At 35.3% G+C, this 20,378-nt stretch overlaps 1 protein-coding gene across 1 annotated transcript; it reads left to right on the plus strand.

Moving 5' to 3' along the window:
- Nucleotides 1-1,061: 1,061 nt before the first annotated feature.
- LOC124363782 (histidine-rich glycoprotein-like) lies at nt 1,062-4,867 on the plus strand. The gene is made up of 2 exons (XM_046819044.1): nt 1,062-1,147; nt 4,144-4,867. Exons 1-2 carry the CDS (start codon nt 1,062-1,064, stop codon nt 4,865-4,867), a joined length of 810 nt encoding a protein of 269 aa, XP_046675000.1.
- Nucleotides 4,868-20,378: the final 15,511 nt, after the last annotated feature.

The raw sequence follows: 20,378 nt of genomic DNA on the forward strand, positions 1-20,378 counted from the left end.
CCAGGATCAAAGATAAGCAAGGATTCGAAAGCTCGATTACAATACTAGGTAGATGGATTTTTGAGTTTGAAGTATTTGACTCTGTGGAAGAGTCTGCGTTGCCCCATTTACGATTAGTATTATTAGTGGTTGATAAGTACTGACAATAAATTAAATCATAATTAATTTTTATAGGAACGCATGCTACTGCGACTAAAAACGCGAATAATGGATTTCTAATTACCGAAGGTGTCGAAATTTGTATTGCAATTGGTTTTTGCTGCGAATTTATACAGTGTATTGTTTTAAGATACATACAAATTATTATTAACCATTATTGGTTAAATAAGAATAATTTCATGTCAGTGTATGAATTTTGTATCGTTTACCACATGTAAAAATAAATACATTATAAACTATGTGTTTTTTTTATTTTTACTCAGAATTAAATGCTCTTCCTTTTTTATATTTTGGATTTTGCGTATCACTAACAACAATTTTACAAATCAAAAACTTTGAAGTAACTTTTCTTTTTTCTAAAAAAATGTTTTTTCCTGAAGATGTAGAGTAAGGGTATTTTTTTGGTTTTAATTATATTATGTGAAAAATGTTCCTTGAACAATGCTGAATAAAGAAATATATAATATGACATAGGTACTTTATAGTAAACATGTAATAATAAAATAAATATAAGGCAATGTATGAAGTACTAAAAATACTCTGCCACTGAGGGAAATATGACCGCTAGTTCCAGAGTTATGTTTGTTAGTGGACTGACAACCACTGCCTGAGCAACGTATGTTATAGTAATCAGCTGTTTGAACTAAAAGAAATACTTCATAATATTATCAGTGGAACTTTGGAAGACCTGGATCAGTGATCCTAGTATGTATATAAAATAATATAGTTTTGGATACCTAAAATCGCGAAACAAAAATCGAGAAATTCTTTAGGTCAATAGTTCTCTTAAAACGTAGACTACAATAACTATTATTGAAAGAATTCTTGTATTATGTCATACTTATATAAATTATTATTATTTTTATATCCAAAGAACCATCACCACGCCCAAATGACCAGCGATGGGAAACCAAAACGAGATAATTGCTATTCAGCAGGGCACATCGGAACCGAGACTGTACCCAGAGAAGGTCCAGGAAGATGAGTAGTGAGTGTACTTGTAACAGTACAGTGATTGCAGCTACCGACACAGATACCGCGTCTGTTCCAACAGGCTGCAACAATGTTTATAAATATCTTGGACCAGTCGTTCCAGGCTATACAATAAGAGGTTATTGACCTGTTATTGATTTTGGGGGTTTTCTCTTATCGGTTGTAAGATTACGGGAACCAGGTAGTGAAATATTTTAATTAAAAAATTTTTTTTTTATTATTTATTATTGTTGCCAATCTTTTTCTGAACAATTTGATACCAAATATATGCAAATCTAAGCACTAATTCATATTAATTTTAATTTTTTTGTGCGGGAACGCACTGAGCTGATACACATATCAGTAGGATTTCCCATTTGTTTCCCCTTAAGTTTCCCCTACACCCACTAACAATTTACCAATTGCTGTGATGGAGCACATAAAACCAATATATAAAGACTTAGCAGACCCAAATTTATTAAAAAAATGTGTTCACGGAAAGACACAAAACCAAAACGAGTCCTTCAATAATATGATTTGGACAAGGATTTCCAAAAACAATTTTGTTGGACTTTCTACTTTGACAATTGGAGTGCAAGATGCAATATTGTGTTACAATGATGGAGCTCTTGGGAAGATAAAAGTTCTTGATAAGTTATGTGGCCAAGCAGGAACTAATTGTGTTGAAGGACTCAAGCGACAAGATGAACTCCGCATATTTGAAGCTGAAAAAGCCATGAAAAATATAGAAAAAAAAGCAAAAGAAGTCAGAAAAACAGTGAAACGTAGAATACTTGAGAATGAGGAAGACCCAGATGACCCAGCCTATGGCTATGGTGCACGCTAATTATGTTCAAGTAGGTAGGCCTATACACATTTGTTAGTTTTAGGGCAGAGTAAAATTAAATGTTGGTTTTCCGAAAGTTTGTTGTTTTTTTTTGTCATTTGGTACCATTATTTTGCAAACTATTGAACCAAATTTGACCAAACTTGCACACATTCTTTGTATTATCACAATAAACAATAATAAGATGTATTATTACATGAAAATAAAAAATTAAAAAATTATAACACTTTCATGCAAAAAAAATGTTTAAAAAATGTTTTAAAATTCAAAAATCAATAAAAAAAAGTTGTAAAAAATATATGTATTTGAAAATCCTTATTATTGTTAACAGAGCAACAAACAAAATAGTGTGAAAGTTTCATTGCAATATCTCTTTTAGTTTTTGAGAAAAGTGTACCTAAAAAAGGTAAATTTTACATGGGCGAGATTGCCACTACCTGGTCCCCTTAAGGCTGAAATGAGCCCCATTTTATTGTAACTCATGTTATTGTTAGAAATGTTTGAGTACTGTGTATTTTAATTACTCTCAATTTAAAAGTGTAGAGTAAAATAATACTTTTCCCAAGGAAAATTTGTTATTAATTAACACCTTGTGCAAGGAGAGTAAATCATGTACCGATCATAGTCCTTAGAACACATTTTGAGTTGATTTCCCAAACTTTACATGAACATGATGTGTTTCTTGGCACTACACGTTTGTTAAACCAATTGTTTTTCTTTTGGTACAGACCTTCCTCTATAAAAATTTCAGATAAGATCGACAATAGGTCAATCACACCGGCGGCCATCTTGATTACACTCGTACGCTCAAACACTCGTACACTCTTTTTTATTCCAAAATGATTGAATATTGTTAACCAAAGTATATAATTATACACGTCCAAACTCTTTTTATTTTTTTAATGTTTTTATTTGAATTCAGAAACACAATCTGAAACGTTTTTGTAGACTACTTAATCGTTTGAATACAGAAAACTATTAACAATCAGAATGTTATTATAACTGAAACTATACTTTCCAACAGGTTTAATGAAACATGGTGACTGCAGAATTAAATCAAGTAAACATCCCGCCAATCCGCGTCATTAAGCTGTTCATCAAGAAGATCACAGTTGATACAATATGATGGTGGTGAGATGTCGTGACCTTGACCGAGTTAGTAGTGTCCGTCTACACGCGCCCAGATGCACGTCTTGTGATGATCCATTGTCACAGCTGACTGCAGCTGATTCAAACATAACCTTGTTTATTTATATTTATAGTTCGTGCGAAAACATGATCTGGTACAAGTTTGTGTCGCGTCAGTTATTAGTGTGGGAATATTTATAAGGGAAACGAACTCATTAGAAGCTAAGGTAAGTTTTTATCCTATCTATTATATGTATTAACACAGGTTTAGTTGAGCAGGTTTTGGTAATTTACTGCAGTCTGAATTCACCCGACACCCGCTACTATCTGGGTAGTCTTGCGGTACAATTAACCTCCTATCCAATAGATAGTCTTTTGAAAAAGGTGTTTTCGAATATATTCGAGCATTTTTAAGACATTGGCATTTTTATGTTCACATATATTTTTCTCTTTTTGACAAGTGAAGGCACAGAATTAATATCATCCATTGTTGTTCCAGGCTTTATTTAGTACTTTACGATTTTCCCACACATCTTGATGACTATATGAATTATTCTTCCTATTTACTATGTATGAGTTTTTATTCGTTTCCATTACACGAAATAGCCTCTAGATGCGTGCTGAGGTCTTTGCAGGATGGTTTACGATCTTTCTCAATGAGGGCGAAATTCCGGTCTGCAGAAGAGATGTGTTCAGTAGGACTAAGTAAATGTGTCCGTAGTAACGAGAAACTTATGTTCGACAATGTAGACAGATTTTCTAACAATCAAATTCATATATTATAGGAAAATTATCATAGGTTTGTAATGTCGATGTAGAAGTCTAGCCCTACTATAATATAACTTTGTTACTAACATCATTAAGATAAAATTCTTCATAACTAAAACTATGATATTTTTTACTTTCATAAACCTGGACTTAGCTCTTAAATTTAACTAGGCCTATATAAGGTAAATGGCTCTTTTTAATATTATGATACACTATTGTTTTGATAATGTTTTGACGTATGACTAAAAGCAAGGAACTGTGATTTTAAGCACCTACCCACAAGCACCTATCCACAAGTACCTACTCACCAAACACCTACCCACCAAGTACCTACCCACCGAGCAACTACCCAACAAGCACCTACCCAACAAGCACCAACCCAACAAACACCTAGGCACCAAGCACCTACCCAACAAGAAACTACCCAACAAGAACCTACCCAAAAAGCACCTACCCAACAAGAACCTAACCACCGAGCACCTACCCAAAAAGCACCCACCCAACAAGCACCTACCCAAAAAAAATTTAGACACCAAGAACCTACCCAACAAGCACCTACCCAACAAGCACCCACCCAGCAAGCACCTACCCAACAAGCACCTACCCAAAAAGAAGCTACCTAACAAGAACCTGCTCAACAAGCACCATCCCAAAATGCACCTACCCAACAATCACCCACCCAACAAGCACCTGCCCAACAATCACCCACCCAACAAGCACCTACCCAAAAAGAAGCTACCTAACAAGAACCTGCTCAACAAGCACCATCCCAACATGCACCTACCCAACAATCACCCACCCAACAAGCACCTGCCCAACAATCACCTACCCAACAAGCACCTACCCAAAAAGCACAAACACCTAGGCACTAAGTACCTACCCAACAATAACCTACCCAACAAGAACTTACCCAACAAGCTCCCACCCAACAAGCACCTACCCAACAAACACCTAGGGACCAAGCACCTACTCCACAAGAACCTACCCAATTAGAACCTACCCAACAAGCACCTACCCAACAAGTACGTACAACCAAGCAAATTAATTGTACTTGTTATTGTATTGCAGTGGTTTATGAAATGCAGTTTTCTTCGATAAGAATATCACCCAAAGGTAATTCTGCTTAAATAACACTTTCCTCTTTCTGATCAATAAAAATATAAAAGAATACTAAGTAAAATCTTTAAAAAATAGGAATGATAATAATTACAATTCAACAAACACCAGCCGTCTACTTATGTAATTGTTCTAAATCGATGCGAATAAAAAATTATTTAATTGTTGGTACAAATTACAAATAATATATTGTTTGAATATTACAAAAAATGCACAACAACAGTATAGTTTTTATATTATGTTGCTACAAAAATTATAAATAAATCCTATATGGAAGAGAATATAATTGCGGGTATTGTCCATTAGTCCAGAAAAATAACATAATAGTTAGTTGTGTACTTGAACTTGTAGAATAGTTTCTGTTGTACTTGTGCTGCATCGTTATGAACATGAAATGTTATTCGTATCTTCCTGGTATGTCGGTCCTTCCCAGGGATGTGTCACCAATGCCGTTGCGGGGATTATGTCCCCCCTCCGACACATAACTAACAATTACACCCTGTTTACCTCCAGATTACCATATTCGGCCAGTTCCATACATCAATTAGGGCATCAGACAGTCTGATGGGGACGATTATCATCTTACTGCCGCACCAATGGGGTCGCTACACGGTTGTCGTTCCGAATACAACAATTACATTTCGAGCTGTTAGTTTTTATCTCACGAGTTGTTTAGTGAATTACCTGTGGCGGGTGAAACTTCGTCTGTTGAGAAAGGGATCAAAGACGATGAAGGCACCCCCCGACACCGTCTGCTCGAGACCATCACGTTTCTCCCGGATGGTAATCTTCTGTGGCCTTCGGACTCGAGCATTGAGTCCGCCCTCAATGGATCCAAGGTCGCCTCTTTCGCTACACCAATCAGCTTACTGTATTCAGAGTTTTTACGCGGTACGTACACTACTTACATGTTCTTACGTACGACTAATCTGCGAGAGAGGCTCTGGCAGCGATCATCAGGCACGCTTCTTCTGGTCTCGATGTCTAAGTCTTTTAATTCCGCAGAGCACTCGCTTGATTACCTTTTCAGCTTTCGAGATTCTACCACTGATTTTAGCGTGTGCTCCTTAAATTGTTTTTTTAACTGTGCGTTTCACCCTTTTGCTAAATTTGGTAGTGTTAATTCTATGGATCTGGAAACAAACTTTGTTTCAATATATCGTTTCCGGCTCAGTCGAGCGAAGGGCAGATTTCACATGGAGCCATCCTCTTGAAGATGTATTATTGGTTTAGATGTTTGATTCGTACAACACTTGTGGGAGAAATATCTCAGTGTTGGTATGTTAATATTATAACCTTAGCGCTTTCAAACAATTACAAACTTAATGATTTTGAAACTCTACAAGACAATGGTTGTGACCAAAGAATTATAGTTGTAAAAACGTTGACTTAATTTATTCAGAATTAATCTGACATTATGTTTGCAAACATATTTTTTTGTTCATAACGGTTTAATTGTACACTTCTATATATGTGTTTAAACGGCCACTATCTTAAAACCATTAGAAGTTATCGAAAAATAATTAGGATAAAAGTTTCCTGGAATTATTTTACAATTTCAAAATGTCCGTAGAAAGTGTCAATTTTGATTATCTTGTGCAATACTCCAGATAAAAAAAATCTCGAAGGCTCGAAAGTGACTGGCCACCGTCTTAAAACTTTTCATTGATTAAGTCTAACGAGCTCATTCAAGCTATGTGCAAATACTGTCTATACTTATATCAAGTATGGTCTGAATCTATTCAGAACTACGCTAATTATCGTGTTATCAATTACCCCCCCCCCCCCCAATGATGTTGTGTGCTACCATACGTGATATTAAAAAAATTAATTAAAACATTAAAAACACGTAGGTACAAACATAAGAGATATCGAAAAAGTTAAAGAATAACACTTTTTAATAATTACGTAATATATGTAAAAAAATCATAGATTTGGGTATATGTTAGTAATTAGTAGAGTTAAAAACTTTACACGAATGTTAATGGCCGCCATTTTGAAACTTTTCATTAGTTAAGACCGACTTAAGAAATCATACTAAGCTGCCTTGGACCAAGCTACAGTGTTTACAAGATCGCGTTATACTGCATAACCCAATACATACAAGTAGATATATTTTAATTTCTAGTCCACTTTCGGAGCCGTTTAACATTCGTATGTGAGCACTGTTTTAAGTAACATAAACAGATATATGTATAATCATATAGTAAATGTTCCTACGACTTTTTACGAGCTATCAATATAAGAATGAAAAATCTATATACGACTACAATTTATTAAAAATTAATCTTTCAAACAGAAAAGTGTCCAAAAATCTATAAAATTTCGTGTTTAAATACAACAAATAAATTTCATCTTTATCTTATTTTAAAGTAACAGAAATAAGAAAATCACTAAATAAAATTTAACAAAATTTAAAAAGTCAAATTAAAAAATCTATGAAAAATCGTTTGAATTTAACGAATCTTGAAAACTATTAAACAACATGATGAGAAACAATTCTTAAATGAAATATATTATACTATAATACCCAAATTCGTACTATAATATTATATAAATATAATTTAAAACTGTAAAATCTCTTAAGGTTAAACCCCATATAAAAGAAAACAATTATAATGACTTTAATAAACTTCTAGAACTTACATTTGTGTATACATTCTTCGTAATCTGTTTTAAATCTAAAAGAATTTAGAAGAAACGAGTGTATGACACCATATGAATTATTTATTTAAGGCTCTTTGTAAATATCAGGATTTATCAAAACAATTTATTAAACATTACAGAAACTTCTTAAAAATTGTTGGATTGTGGTGGTTTTGAATACCGTACTTGGAATTTTGGGGGGGTCGTGATCAAAGGAAATCCAAAATATCTAGTGGGAATAGCAGATTACTATAAAATCTAGCTAAAACGTAGACGGTACACCTAGTAGTACAAGTAGTAAACCTATAAAACAAAACTGAACAATGGTATACAACAATTGTTTAGTGATTTATTGAATTGCACAGATTTTCCCATAGTGTTTCATGGATTTATGGGATTCTTTCGTAACTGAATATCGAGAATTCCTGAGATATACATTTTTTACTGGATCATACGTTCTGCCAATAATACTCATAACTTTTGTTACATTTTTATTACATTTTTTACACAAATGGTACCACTGTAGTTGACGCGACTGCGAGTGAAGCGGCTAGCGACTGTAGCGCGAGTCTGGTTTGAGGGCGGACTCAGTCGCATTTGCTGAGCGGTTTGTGTCGAGGGTTTACTTACTTTGGGAAAATGTCTTCAAAGAATACGAAACTGATGTTTGTACCTGAAGAAGGTGAAAATTTGTTAGAAGCGACAACGCCACCGTTACGGCTTGAAGAACTAACTATCCCTATCAGGGTCAATATAACCTATCGAGACAGTCGCTCTAGGGACAAAATACCTTATTTGTAAATTACTGCAAGGCTGAATGATACGGCTTGTTAAAAATTCTGAATTTTAAAAACTGTACACCACCACGATCATTGAAGGGTCGATAAAACAGCATATAACTGTAAACTACGAGTATTGTAAATGTAAATAAACCATTTCATTAGGCGATGTGCTCCACATCGTGTAGCGTGCAGCAGACTTTCACAATACGATGGCCATATAATCCATCGCTAAGATCACGCTAGTAAACACACAGATCAGAGATAACGGCGCTATGGTGAAAGCTACATTTAATTTATTAACGCACATCTTGTGGCATATTTACGTAATCATGCGTGCCTTGTGCTGTATTTCAATTTTTACTATAAGAAAAGTTATTCCGAATGTGACATATTTGCAAATATTTAGATTATGACTATTTAGTAAATTTGTCAAACATTGATGACTTGTCCTAAAGGAGCGCCGTTTTTTATTAATTACTGTAATTTCAAAATCCCAACTGTAATAGCAATGCAATTAGGTAAAGATTCTGATGTGATACAGCTAGGTACAAATAAACTTGTTCAGTACCGACCAGTTCATATAGTATCTAGAGTCTAAATATCGTGTTGCATTGGGCATTCTGCATAATTATACTTGTGTGGATCGATTTGTATAAACCACTCCGCAGTTTCTGGTTAGTTAATTAGCCTATATACAAGAATTCCAGGCCGAATGATTGTTTTACGAAATTTATAAGTCACAGATAGGTCTACAGGTAATCTACATTTAGCTCTAAATGTATGGTTTGTTAGCAGTTTTATAAGTTAATGTAAAAACAGCACCCTTAGTCTGATATTACACCATCATAGATCTATGTACACATATCATGTATACATATATCATGAATATATGTATGTATATATTCATTAAATGTGTATAAATTGCAATAATTTAATTTAATGGCTCTGTCGTGTAGTGGTAGCGCACTCACCCGGCAAGTGAGAGGATCCGGGTTCGAGTCCCGGCGGAGCAAGTACTTTTTGTGATTCAACGTTTATTGAAATTAGATTCGGCTATTGCCATTCATACAAATTTAATTAATGTAAATAAAAGTCGTTTGACAGGTATATGGTCTTCCGACCGTATGTTAGTTTTGTTATTTAAACACGTATATGACAGAAAAGGCCAAATACAAAATAATTGAATCGTAAAAAGTAAGGGGTCTGTGGTGTAATGGTAGCACACTCACCCGGAAAGTAAGAGATCCGGGTTCGAGTCCTGGCGGAGCAAGTACTTTTTGTGATTCAATGTTTATTAAATTAAATTGCAATATTGTATTGTGTATATATAAATATACATGTGATAATGGTTTATGTGATAGCCAGCCTGCCCGCCTGTGTGTAATACCTGCCTTAGACGAAGATAGCTTCAAAACACCTTCTTCATCGTACAAATGAGATAACAGACCTTGCCCACGGGACCCATAACAATTAGCACTCTAACGTTAGCTTGTGTAACGTATTGAAGGTAACCGTATACAGTATGTATGTAACTGGATGCCCTTACTGTATCTCGGTGTTATGGCATCCAAACAATATTATCTACAGTTACGTATGTACTGTTACAAAACACAAATGTGCTCGTAATTGAGCACAAAACACACGTCAGTAGAATCACTCTTATCGTGAGTTCCCAGGAATTGCCTTATTACGGGAATTAGCACAGCCATTAGGCTACATACTAGTGTATCCTTGGGGGCAGCCTTGTGTAAACCTCTACCTTGTCGCCGGGACAGACATCCTGCCTGGCCACGAGTCTGTGGTGACAGAGCTGTACGTGGTCCGCATCCTGGAACTGGTGCTCGTGCTCGAGCTTCACTTCTTTCACCTTAACTGGATTTTAATATTACCGAATGCGTTGTAATATACATGAGCCATCCGAGGTTACACTACCTATTCAACTTGTGTATAATATCCTGGTGTCCTGAGTCTTTGTAGAGGGACAATTGCATGGGTTGATCGAAATTCATCGAGTCCGTCTGGGATAGTCAGTGTGGGTAAGTGGGTAAAGGCTAATCAAATGACCTGTTTCTTTAGCCTTGCGAGGTGGGTAATCATTTTTTTTATTTGCGAAATCTCTTTCCTTCAACATTTTATTTATCCATATGAATCAGAGACTTGTTGTCTTCTAATTTCCTGATCCATTAGATTCTAAATCCACGCCATGGTCTCCTGGTACCCCTATAAATCAGAGCCATGTTGTGTTCTAGATTCGTGATCCATTAGATTCTAATTCCACGCCATGGTCTCCTGGTACCCTATAAATCAGAGCAGTGTTGTGTTCTAGATTTGTGATCCATTAGATTCTACTTCCACGCCATGGTCTCCTGGTAGCCTATAAATCAGAGCAGTGTTGTGTTCTAGATTCGTGATCCATTAGATTCTAATTCCATGGTCTCCTGGTAGCTTAAGTGTAACAAGATGCCTTTGAAGGAAACAGGATTTTTCCGGACATTTGCCATCGTTCAGTGAAACAAAAAATCAGTAACACTACGTTTCGAGATTTGCAATCTGATCTCTTCTTCAGGTAAAGAACTAACCTAATACATAATTAAAAACTAGGTTAAAATAAACAAATCTTACTAAAGCGTTGTGGCACGCCTAAGTCAGGAATCACAACCTACATGTTGTTTGTCAACTTCACTAACTCTATAAACATGCACTTAATAAAAAACTATACAAAACACTAATCATTAAAACTGAACTACGGAATACAGGTCACAATACGTCTTCATGAGTCTTGTCATATGATTGGATTGCTGCAAGCCTCTTAAATGGCTTTGTTAACTCACAATTGGTAACTCACTCGTGTTCAAAAAATCAGAATGAGTCTAATGGAGTCCCACAGGGATCCATCCTCAGCTTTTCCTGCTTTACGTCAATGATCTTAAATCATCGCTTCTGCATGGAAAATTAGTGTTCAGTTTGCCGATGATACGACTCTCTTTTTCAATGCAACATCAAATTTTGAAGTGTTGGAACAACAGGCTTATGTTGATATCAACAAGCTGTTTTCTTATACAGCCTCAATGCTTCGGTTTTTGGACAAACAATCACTCTTCAAAAACCAATTTGGAATTCTTGCGCAAATCGACAACAGACCAGTCGTGGGTCTGTCGATTTTGTTAGAGGGGATGAATGTCGTTAACCACTGGAATGAAGTCAGCTCTGTCCAAAGCATTCGACTGCGTGACCACGGTACGCTGCTTGGACAAACTTGAGCACGGTATTCGAGGCGTGCCTCTTAAATGGCTTTGTTCGTTTTTAACTCACAGATCCCAAGTTGTTCAGATATCTTTAGCAAGTCGTCCAAACAAATAGAACTGAGTTATGGAGTCCCACAGGCGATCCATCCTCATCCTGTGCTTTTCCTGCTTTACGTCAATGATCTTAAATCATCGCTTCTGCATGGAAAAATTAGGCAGTTTGCCGATGATACGACTCTCTTTTTCAATGCAACATCAAGTGAAGTGTTGGAACAACAGGCTTATGTTGATATCAACAACTGTGTCCAATACTTTCACAGCCTCAATCTTACAACAAACTCTTCAAAAACCAACGTTTTGAATTTTGCCTTGCGCACCGCAGGCAACCAGTGTGGGCCTGCCATTTTGTTAGATGACTCCACACTGGAAGAAGTCAGCTCTTCAAAATTCCTAGGAATGCACCTTGATCGAGGCTGACTTGGAATGAGCATACACTATGTTTGCGCCAAAAGTCTGCTCTGGAGTGTTCTGAGATCTTTAGCCAAATACTGCCCGAGACAGGTACTGATTACGGCGTATTATGGACTGATTTACCCTCTGTCTTAGGCGGTGTGTTCCTTTGGGGAGCTTGCGCAAACACACAGTTTCAAAGAGTATTCAGACTTCAAAAAAAAAGCAATTCGAATAATCGCCAAAATCAAATTTAGAGAGTCGTGCAGGAAGCTTTCAAGAAATTGCAGCTGTTGACTCTGCCGTGCCTCTACATTTTGGAAACAACTTTTTTTTGTGTGAGTAAAATGTGCCTTAACCAGAGGCCGAGACATCACATGTATGAGACATGGGAGTGCTAACTACCGAATGCAGAACGGTGAGTTTATGAGCGCCTGCCCTCGCAGGCGGGTGTTCATTTCCTCAACAGACTGCCCAATTCAATTAGAAGATGCCCCAACGCCTAAGGCGTTAAGACTCGCCTTAAACGCCTATTGGTGTCACAAGCATTCTATAATGCAGGTGAGTTTTGGCATTCGACTGGGACCGCCCAATTAGAAGACTGACTCCGCTGTACTAAGTGGGTAGCATTGGCGATGGATGAAAGAGGCGTAACTGCAAAATTGTATGTGTGAGTGTGTATTGTTGTATGAATGTTAGAAATTTTAAAAAACCCCATGACGTTTGCCATACAATGTAAATATTGTCTTCGCAATAAAAAAGATTTGATTTGATTTGAACAAGATGTCTTTAATGATAACCTGATTGTTTCACACATTTTCCAGTTTCTTCTGGTCATCGCTCGTAGTACTGACACCAATGCTTAATTTAGTTAATTTACTAGTGTTTGCTAAATGTTTTCAAGGAAAATTTTCAAATGCGAGGAAAACAACCATTTTGTTATTGTTTTAAAAAGTAAAGCTACGCAATCAAGCGCAATCAATACCTTTACAGTAGCTGTTCAGATTTCTAACAAGTTATTAGTTTACAAAAAACAACGATAACGATAAGTTTTATCCCCTCATTCCCCAACTTTAGTTACGCCATTGATTTCTGGCGATCATTATGCAAACAATATTTCAAACCGATCCGGTGTGACATAAATAACGATCTTTTGTAATTCAGTGCATTTATATGTAAGCTATGGCGTTACATCGGAACTTTTCTCAATTAGTATTAACCTAACAATTTTCACATAGTTGGGGTTTTCATCCTGCGCTATTTTGATGCCAGTCGTGACCAAATCCTCTTTTGTCCGAAATATTGTATTGTTTATTCATGTTTGTGCTCACCTGATAGGAACCTGTCCTTCAAGATGTGGGAGGGAAATAAAAGTGACCGTCGTCCGTTATGCAACGTATCGTTATCCACTGTATATTGTCTAATTTAGCCCACTTAAATTTAGTTCTCTATGAGGGAACCAGGTAGTGAAATATTTTAATTAAAAAAAATTTTTTTTATTATTTATTATTGTTGCCAATCTTTTTCTGAACAATTTGATACCAAATATATGCAAATCTAAGCACTAATTCATATTAATTTTAATTTTTTTGTGCGGGAACGCACTGAGCTGATATCAGTAGGATTTCCCATTTGTTTCCCCTAAAGTTTCCCCCACACCCACTAACAATTTACCAATTGCTGTGACGGAGCACATAAAACCAATATATAAAGACTTAGCAGACCCAAATTTATTAAAAAAATGTGTTCACGGAAAGACACAAAACCAAAACGAGTACTTCAATAATATGATTTGGACAAGGATTTCCAAAAACAACTTTGTTGGACTTTCCACTTTGACAATTGGAGTGCAAGATGCAATATTGTGTTACAATGATGGAGCTCTTGGGAAGATAAAAGTTCTTGATAAGTTATGTGGCCAAGCAGGAACTAATTGTGTTGTACGACTCAAGCGACAAGATGAACTCCGCATATTTGAAGCTGAAAAAGCCATGAAAGATATAGAAAAAAAAGCAAAAGAAGTCAGAAAAACAGTGAAACGTAGAATACTTGAGAATGAGGAAGACCCAGATGACCCAGCCTATGGCTATGGTGCACACTAATTATGTTCAAGTAGGTAGGCCTATACACATTTGTTAGTTTTAGGGCAGAGTAAAATTAAATGTTGGTTTTCCGAAAGTTTGTTTTTTTTTTTGTCATTTGGTACCATTATTTTGCAAACTATTGAACCAAATTTGACCAAACTTGCACACATTCTTTGTATTATCACAATAAACAATAATAAGATGTATTATTACATGAAAATAAAAAAATAAAAAAAATTATAACACTTTTATGCAAAAAAAGAATGTTTAAAAAATGTTTTAAAATTCAAAAATCAATAAAAAAATGGTTGTAAAAAATATATGTTTGAAAATCCTTATTATTGTTAACAGAGCAACAAACAAAATAGTGTGAAAGTTTCATTGCAATATCTCTTTTAGTTTTTGAGAAAAGTGTACCTAAAAAAGGTAAATTTTACATGGGCGAGATTGCCACTACCTGGTCCCCTTAAAATCTCTTTGCTCACTAAAGGAAACATGTTTTTATTTAAAAAGTCTTAATTTTCTGATTTTTCCTGTAATTTTTGTAACTAACACAACTTCGGACAATCAGTTTGGCACCAAGAACTGCACCAAGGTCTACTTTTCTTTCGACAGTACCGGAAGAGATATTTAAAATCATAAAACCGCAAATCAACCGCAACCTACTTCACACAAGGTGAGCACCGCACCATTCGGGAGTGTTTCCCACCGCTCCGGAGGTGGCCGAACGGAAGTGAGCACGGACGCCGGAAGTGTAGGAGGAGAGGACGCGATGACGCACGCACTTGTCTCTCCTGTCCTTGTTTACCTGGTAACTAGATAACATATGAAGGGACATCCATCATATCCACGCAGAAGAGTTTCTTTCCTGTGCGCGTCCTTTGTTGCATCAACACGCAGCATTGCATCATCAGACCATTTACCTGAGGTGAAGCAAAGCTTATCTTCTATCTCTTGGGGTGATCGTACCACCAACGGAACCAGCAGGCGCAACTTTTGTACCTAATCCTTCATCTGCTCTTGTCTTCGTCCAGATCGTGTTCAAGACGGAAATGGTAACTTCCAGGATTAGACAACCCATACTAACTTACCTATTCGATTACAAATGAGCATGTGGTAGAGAGTCAGAATTTGCTGTAGTCTTGTCCGTACTTCTTCAGTAACTAACTTTAGAGTCTTATTTGACGAAAAGAGATAGTTATGATAGAAATAAATTCTTAAACTCATGTACGGAATATGAAATGGACAGTAGTAGTGGAGAATATGATAGATTAAAGCTTTGGTAAATGCATTTGCTTAATATATCTAACGTTGTATAAAGAACATAATGTCTGGTTATCATTTGTTGGGTATTTTCTAATATGTCCCCGCATTCACAAAGATCGTAATTAAAGCGGTTAATTCATTGTCAATTGAAAAGCGGGAAATCCTGAAACTCTGGTTGGTCACCTTATATAAGGTGCGTTTTCCACTCAGCTCAATATATACTATCTCCACGCACATGCGCAAAGAGGAAATTTCTACAGATGGACCAATCGGAATACAGAAACGATAGGATTTATCGGGAAATTGGCGAGAAAAATACATAAATAAAACTTGAAGAAGAAATAAAGTGCTTTATTTTTTACGGGGATACGGTATTATTTTAAGGATAAAAAGGAAATCGATCATTGTGTTTGAAAGAAATTTTTGGTAGGGCATTTAATCGTTTTTTTCTGTTCGTAGGGCAGTAGTCCAGGTACTATTTCTGGTATAAACTCGTCTTATCTTATCAGTGATAAACGCGCGCCGCTTGATCTGGGCTTGGACTTAATTTTTTAATCTGGAGCTCGAGTTAATTTTTTTTAAAGAGCAAGCATCGCGTGATCTAACCCATTCTGAAAATTTTGTTGATCCTACAACAGGAGGACACACACAGAGAATCGAATCGCTCTGGGCGTCGGCAAAACGGCGTAATAGGAACGAATGCGGTACAAGTCGCAACTTGCTAGACTCATACTTGTGTGAGTTTCTGTGGAAACATCGCCACCAAAACACAGATTTGTTCGAACAAATCCTGGAGGACATTAAAGCGTTCTGGCCACCAGAATAGTATATTATTTTAGACATCTTTCATTACTAATTTGTGTTTTTTCGTACAAATTAATAAACTCGTTTTTCAATTGTTTTTTTCAAATTATTGTCAAAAACCTAGCTTAACCTAACCTCAATTACCTTTAGAAATTACATTTGTAGCTCTAGTAACGTAATCTAACTTATAGAAATTAAAATAGAGAATGCGGGGACATACTAGAAAAGACCCCATTTGTTCACCTTTTGTTGGTTTTCCAAGCCAACACATCGTTGTTGTGTTACATGCCTCCAATAAAAATATTTCCACATTATATAACTTATTGCTTTATTTTTCCCCAATACTAATTAAAACAATTTATTACACTTTTTTTATTTCGTTTGACCAAATTTAGAGTGAAAGAAATAGTTTTATGTATATTTAGATTCCATTGATACAATACACCTCGTGCTATGTTACAGCAACGCGTTCATTACTTGACACAGTTTACTGTATATGAGAGACAGATGAGTCAAACATAATTTAAGTAACACATCTCAGAAAGATCCCGCTCTAGTGACACGATCTAGAGTTTTTCCCAATAAGAACAATGCTAAACATGCAGTTTAACGTCCTCATTTCTGATCGAAGCGTTATGGCAGATGCCTTAATTTAACGATATGGTTGTTAATACAAATCCAAACTATTATTAAGGTTTTTTGTAAAGAGTTAAATTTGAGATTTTTGATAACCTTTAAAAGTATTGCAAAACAAAAAAGTCATTTGGCCGCGCATTCATTTTTTATGAGACTTCTCATATAATTCTAAGACAAAACAAAGGTCGTTAAATCAATATGGCCGCCAGTGCAGCCGATCTTAAAAAGTTGTAAAGCTATTAAATTGGGCTTTAAGCTTAATTAATTTTTAATTTAATTAACTATAATAAACAAGGTTATACGTCAAAAGAAGCATTTGCTTCTTATTTGAATATTTAATTTGGACCAGTCGTGATTTTTTAACTAAGAATTGTTTAGGGACTTGGGACATTCTCGATTGTCTGAAATAACTCTAGAGATGTGAAGTAAACAGGATTTTCCGGATATTTGCCATCGTCCGTCGACCAACCACCTACGACTGGTGTTAGACCATGTTTTTAGAGTTAGTGAAGTTGCCTCCATTTTTTACTTTCATCCCATATTGCTGCACAAGCCTATTGAAGTCAGCAGACCCCTGCGGAGGTGTTATTGAAAGCCATAACAATGATCTACTAACTTACTGACACTTATGTTCCAGACAAAACAAAATAGAAACACATGAAAATTCACCAGCTCTATCACAGTGTATACTATACCCATAATAGCCATAGTATCAATAATCTAAATCAGATATCTTTCACAGTTTATAACCGTAGCATAATAATTAAAATTAAGGAGTTACAAGTAAAATATGTAATATATCATAAAGTATGTTCAAGATATCCCACCTAGCCATCTAAAATATGTTTATCCATTCTGAAAAAGTAAGTTATTAACTAAGACTTCGCTGTTCCTTGTACCTGAATGGTAAGCTTATCACTGTAATGTCACGGGTTCTAAACCGAATTCGGGCAGGACAGGTATTATTTATTTGGCTCACATTTTGTTAATTGAGATAAAAATCCATCGATAGGTATAGTTGAAATCGAATCGAAATTCATTCTATGTTACTGATTTTTCTACAAGGATTTAAAGTACAAATGTTGACATGGGAATTGAACAATACGCTGTGCGGAAATAACGTTACAATTTCAACTTACGTAAAAGTGAACAATATCTCTGAACAAACCTACATATTTGCAATGTTGATACAGAGAAGCGATAGCAGAAATGTAACAGTTTTATAAGCTTGTACAATAATGTTGCCGCAATCACTGTTGCTAGTGCGTGTGCGTGTGAGGGTGTCGGAATGGGAAACGAACGTCATTTATGTTACACATTCTATAAAAATCACAAAACTGTGTGGAATTGTTTGCATTGAAATAAATTGATTACATTGAAACAATGAATGATTACGATTTATATTGCATATTACGTAAGATTACTTAGAAGATAAGGATAATTAATTGTGATAATGTTCCACGAGAAAAGTACCAGTTTTGTCATAATACTCAAATTTTGTTGTTGTAAACACGTCTCTAGACACCTCCAGTCACAATATGATTTGAAGGACTTCATCGAGCATTAACCAATAATAATGATAATAATAACAGGCCAACTTCCTTCCTATTTTGCCGCCACCTTGTTTCTGCCGTGACAATTGCCTCTCTCTCTATTGGCCTCAGGTCCTTCATAATCCTTCCATCGTCAAAAACAAACTCCAAACAAAGAACACTCTTGTGAGGGCACTCAATTTCAGATTTTCCTTAAGGACTTTTTTAACCACAGTAACGGTTTTTATTATCTTTTAAGTGTTTAACATAAATGTAAAGGTACGCGTGGTCATAATCATTTATCAAAACGAAAGTTATAAATCAATTTACTAATCACACATCACACGAAATTGTGTGAAATTATATTGACAAGCGCGATCGCTTTGCGGCGGAGGTTAGAGTCTTTCTGCTGCGGACTCGGCGGGAGTGACGGTTGGTGGTTCTTGTGGTCACACTTGTGGTAACTGTATGTAAGTTGCGTGGATGGGGAATGAAAGCTGATTAGGATAGGATAGTTGTATTAGTTGCCTGTTGTATTAAAGAGATTTATGTTAGAGTTTAATCGAAATGGTTAGTTTTAATTATAATTTATATATATATATATATATATATATATATATATATATATATATATATATACACATTATTATGTTACATCCAATTTGTAATTTTAATTATTAAAGTGATTTAGTTTACGTGTCAGTTACAATGTTGTAATAGGTATGATTATATTTTACTTTGTTTGTTTTGTTTGGAGGTTAAGTGGTAGAGAGGACTTTTAAGTCCTAACTTCGCCTCTGTAAATAAAGACATTTTCATTTCATTTTATTTCACGTTCTGCCAAGAAGAGAAACCCATATACAATTTGTAGCAATAGAACTTTGTCGAGTTCTTGTATAAAATAGAGTTCAATATCTGTTTTATACCCAAATATCTCTGAAATATAACTGAGATTGAAATATATATAGTACCTCAATGATTACATAGGTACTATCACATAGGCCTAACGTTTAAAACCAAAAATGGCAAAAAGAACGGCAAAGAAATGAAAGAGCCTGTGACGCAAACGCGACTGTTTACACACAACGCGCTGTATACAGAAGAGAGTGATTAGTAGTCCAGTTGGGATATTTTGTAGATGCTGGGGTAGATAGTAGGGTCTACCACCTAGCGGTCGCGTGCCGTAATGTCCAAAATATCACCGTGTTGAACATGAATAGTGCAAAATAATGGCAGAAATGTTCTCACGTTATATACGAGACGGTATTACGTAGTTCCCGATGCTGTCGTTAGGGTTCAAAGAATGAAGAGTCAGACGCTATTGCATCCTCTCGGTTTTATTGGTTTCTTATTACACAAAATAAACACTAAATATGTCTATAAGAGAAGTTTCATGCGGATGACCTGTCACATTTTTGCATCATTTTAATGGTTATGAATGAGAAACAATTCAATCACATTTTCTATTATTTCATAAAAGAAAAACTCAAAATTATACAATAATTTTATTTTTTCACACGAGGCCTTTTGACAATCAAATATGCCATTGTCAGGTGTGAATCAACAATTTGAAGTATCTTACAATTTAAAAAAATTATCACTTGAATAAAGCTTAATACCAATATTTTACATTACCAATATTTTTATTTAAAAGTAAAGTAAAATAAAATAAATATTATTATATGTAAAAAAGTGTGGGTCAAAAGAATTTATTTATATTTTAAAAGAAAGGTGAATTTTTATCGGTACAAAATCATTGTTTAATATTTATTCTTTATGTTTTTTACGTATAATGTTTCATAAGCATTGATGTTGTTTATGGACTTGTTTTAATAATGGGAAGTTTTTAAAGGTGTCATCTGTTTTTTATTAACGTAAACTGTACATATATTTCTAAATTTATTTAGTTCTTTAGTGTAATGTGTTTCTTTTTTATCTTTCTT

The sequence above is a fragment of the Homalodisca vitripennis genome, chromosome 5 (genome assembly GCF_021130785.1).
Source record: "Homalodisca vitripennis isolate AUS2020 chromosome 5, UT_GWSS_2.1, whole genome shotgun sequence".
Taxonomy (NCBI): Eukaryota; Metazoa; Arthropoda; class Insecta; order Hemiptera; family Cicadellidae; genus Homalodisca; species Homalodisca vitripennis.